This window comes from Talpa europaea, assembly GCF_964194135.1.
Source record: "Talpa europaea genome assembly, chromosome: 2".
NCBI classification, from domain to species: Eukaryota; Metazoa; Chordata; class Mammalia; order Eulipotyphla; family Talpidae; genus Talpa; species Talpa europaea.
This window is the reverse complement of record NC_140068.1, coordinates 684,250-686,083: the sequence shown is the minus strand read 5'-3', so window position 1 is coordinate 686,083 and position 1,834 is coordinate 684,250. Positions and strand designations below refer to the sequence as shown.

General features: G+C 73.7%; 1 protein-coding gene across 1 annotated transcript; it reads right to left on the bottom strand.

Moving 5' to 3' along the window:
- Positions 1–201: 201 nt before the first annotated feature.
- GPR31 (G protein-coupled receptor 31) lies at positions 202–1,155 on the bottom strand (the record flags this gene model as incomplete). The annotated part of the gene is made up of 1 exon (XM_084259566.1): positions 202–1,155. One exon carries the CDS (start codon positions 1,153–1,155, stop codon positions 211–213), a length of 945 nt encoding a protein of 314 aa, XP_084115692.1. The 3' UTR covers positions 202–210.
- Positions 1,156–1,834: the final 679 nt, after the last annotated feature.

The window sequence follows — 1,834 nt, the reverse complement described above, 5'->3', positions numbered from 1 at the left end:
GCGGGGAGCCAGGCTGGTGGCCCCTCTCCCCGCTGGCCCCAGGGCTCCGGCCTGACCGCGCCTCTGGCAGTCAGGGCTGCTGGGTCTGGGACGCGTCCGACGGCCCTGCCGGCCGCACCCCCGCTGCGATGGGCGAGTTCCCCTTCCTGCCGGTCCCCGAGGGTGCTGGTCGTGCGGGTGGGAGCCGGGTGCCGGGCGGCTGACCGCGCCTCAGGAGCAGGAGTCTCGGAGGTTGCCGGGGGCCTCCTCGGCCTCGGGCGCGCGGCCCCGGAGCGTGAGCAGCACCCTGCGGTAGGAGCTGCGGAAGGCGGGGTGCGAGAAGCAGTAGACCACGGGGTTGAGCACGCTCTGCAGGTAGCTGAGGCTGCCGGCCAGGTCGGAGGCCAGCACCAGCGCCCTCCACAGCCCGCAGCCGGCCCAGGGGCGCAGGGTGGCCGCCAGGGCACGGGCCAGGAAGCCGGGCAGGAAGCAGAGGGCAAACAGCGCCACCACGGCGGTCACCAGGGCCCGGGCCCTGCGCAGCCGGGGCTGCTGGGCCGGGTCCCGCAGCCTGGCCTGGAGGGCGCCAATGATGCCCGCGTTGCAGTACAAGATGAGGCCAAAGGGCAGGAGGAACTGCAGGCAGAGGAGCACCTCCCGCCACAGGACGCTGAAGGACAGCGAGCTGCCCGGCTCCTGCGGGGGGCACTCGGACCCGGGCCCGAACACGCCGGGGTGGACGAGGGCGGCCACCAGCAGCCAGACCAGGGCGGAGATGCCCTGGGCAGCCCGCAGCGACAGCAGGTTCACCTTGAGGTGCGGGTGGACCACCCGGAAGTAGCGGTCGAGGGCCACGGCGGCGAGGAAGGAGACGCCGACCCCCCGGCCCAGCATGAGCAGGAACAGCAGCGCCCGGCAGGCCCCGGGGCCCCCGCCCCAGGCCTTGTGCACCAGGTAGAAGGCGGCGTAGAAGGGCAGGCAGACGGCCAGCAGCAGGTCCGCGACCACCAGGTTGAACAGGTAGACGGCGTGCGGCTTCCACACCCGCAGGCGGAAGAAGAAGGTCCAGAGCGCCACGGCGTTGCCCAGCAGGCCCAGGCCGCACTCCAGCAGCAGCAGCGAGGCCACGGCCACGTCCACCCCCGCGCTGTGCGCCGAGCAGTTGGACAGGGACATGGCGGGCTCTGCCCGGGCCGCTCTGCGCCCGCCGTGGACGTGCAGCCTCTGCTCAGGTGGGGATGACCCGCTCTGCAGCCCCAGACGCGGCGTCTGCGCCCCGTCCCGGAGCTGCTGAGTCAGCGCCGGCCAGTCAGGCGCCCGATTTGCCTGGGAAGGAGGCCGGGCCGGAGCGGGGGAGCCCCGCGCGCCTCTCTCTCTTCTGTTTTGCTCTGGAAAGGGGAAGCTGAGTTTCACTTCGCCTCGCCCGGGGTCAAGCCGGAGCCAAGTCCCGCCTGGGATGGGGGCCCGGGGGGGCTGTGAGGGGCCCATGGGGGCCCACAGGGAGGGCTGGGCGGCGCCTGCTCCACCCTGGGAACGTGGCCGGGGTGGTGTCAGGACGGCCGAGTCCCTACAATGGCCAAGAGGATCAGCCCCGCTGGCTGCTTCGGGCCTCCCGGCCTGAGCCAGGGTGCGCGGGGCCCCCCGGGGTGTACAGCGGGGCGGCGAGCCCGGGGAGGGGCCGGAGCCGTCGCCCTCGCCCTGGAGCTGCCTGGCTCCGTGGTGACGCCACACGTGGGCACTGTCAGCGGGTGCCCCCAGCCTCGGGGCCCACGGGCTTTCCTGGGGTTCCTCCCGGAGGCCTGGCTGCCCAGCCCACAGCTGTGGGTCCTCCCTCTGGCTTAGGCTGGTTCTGTGG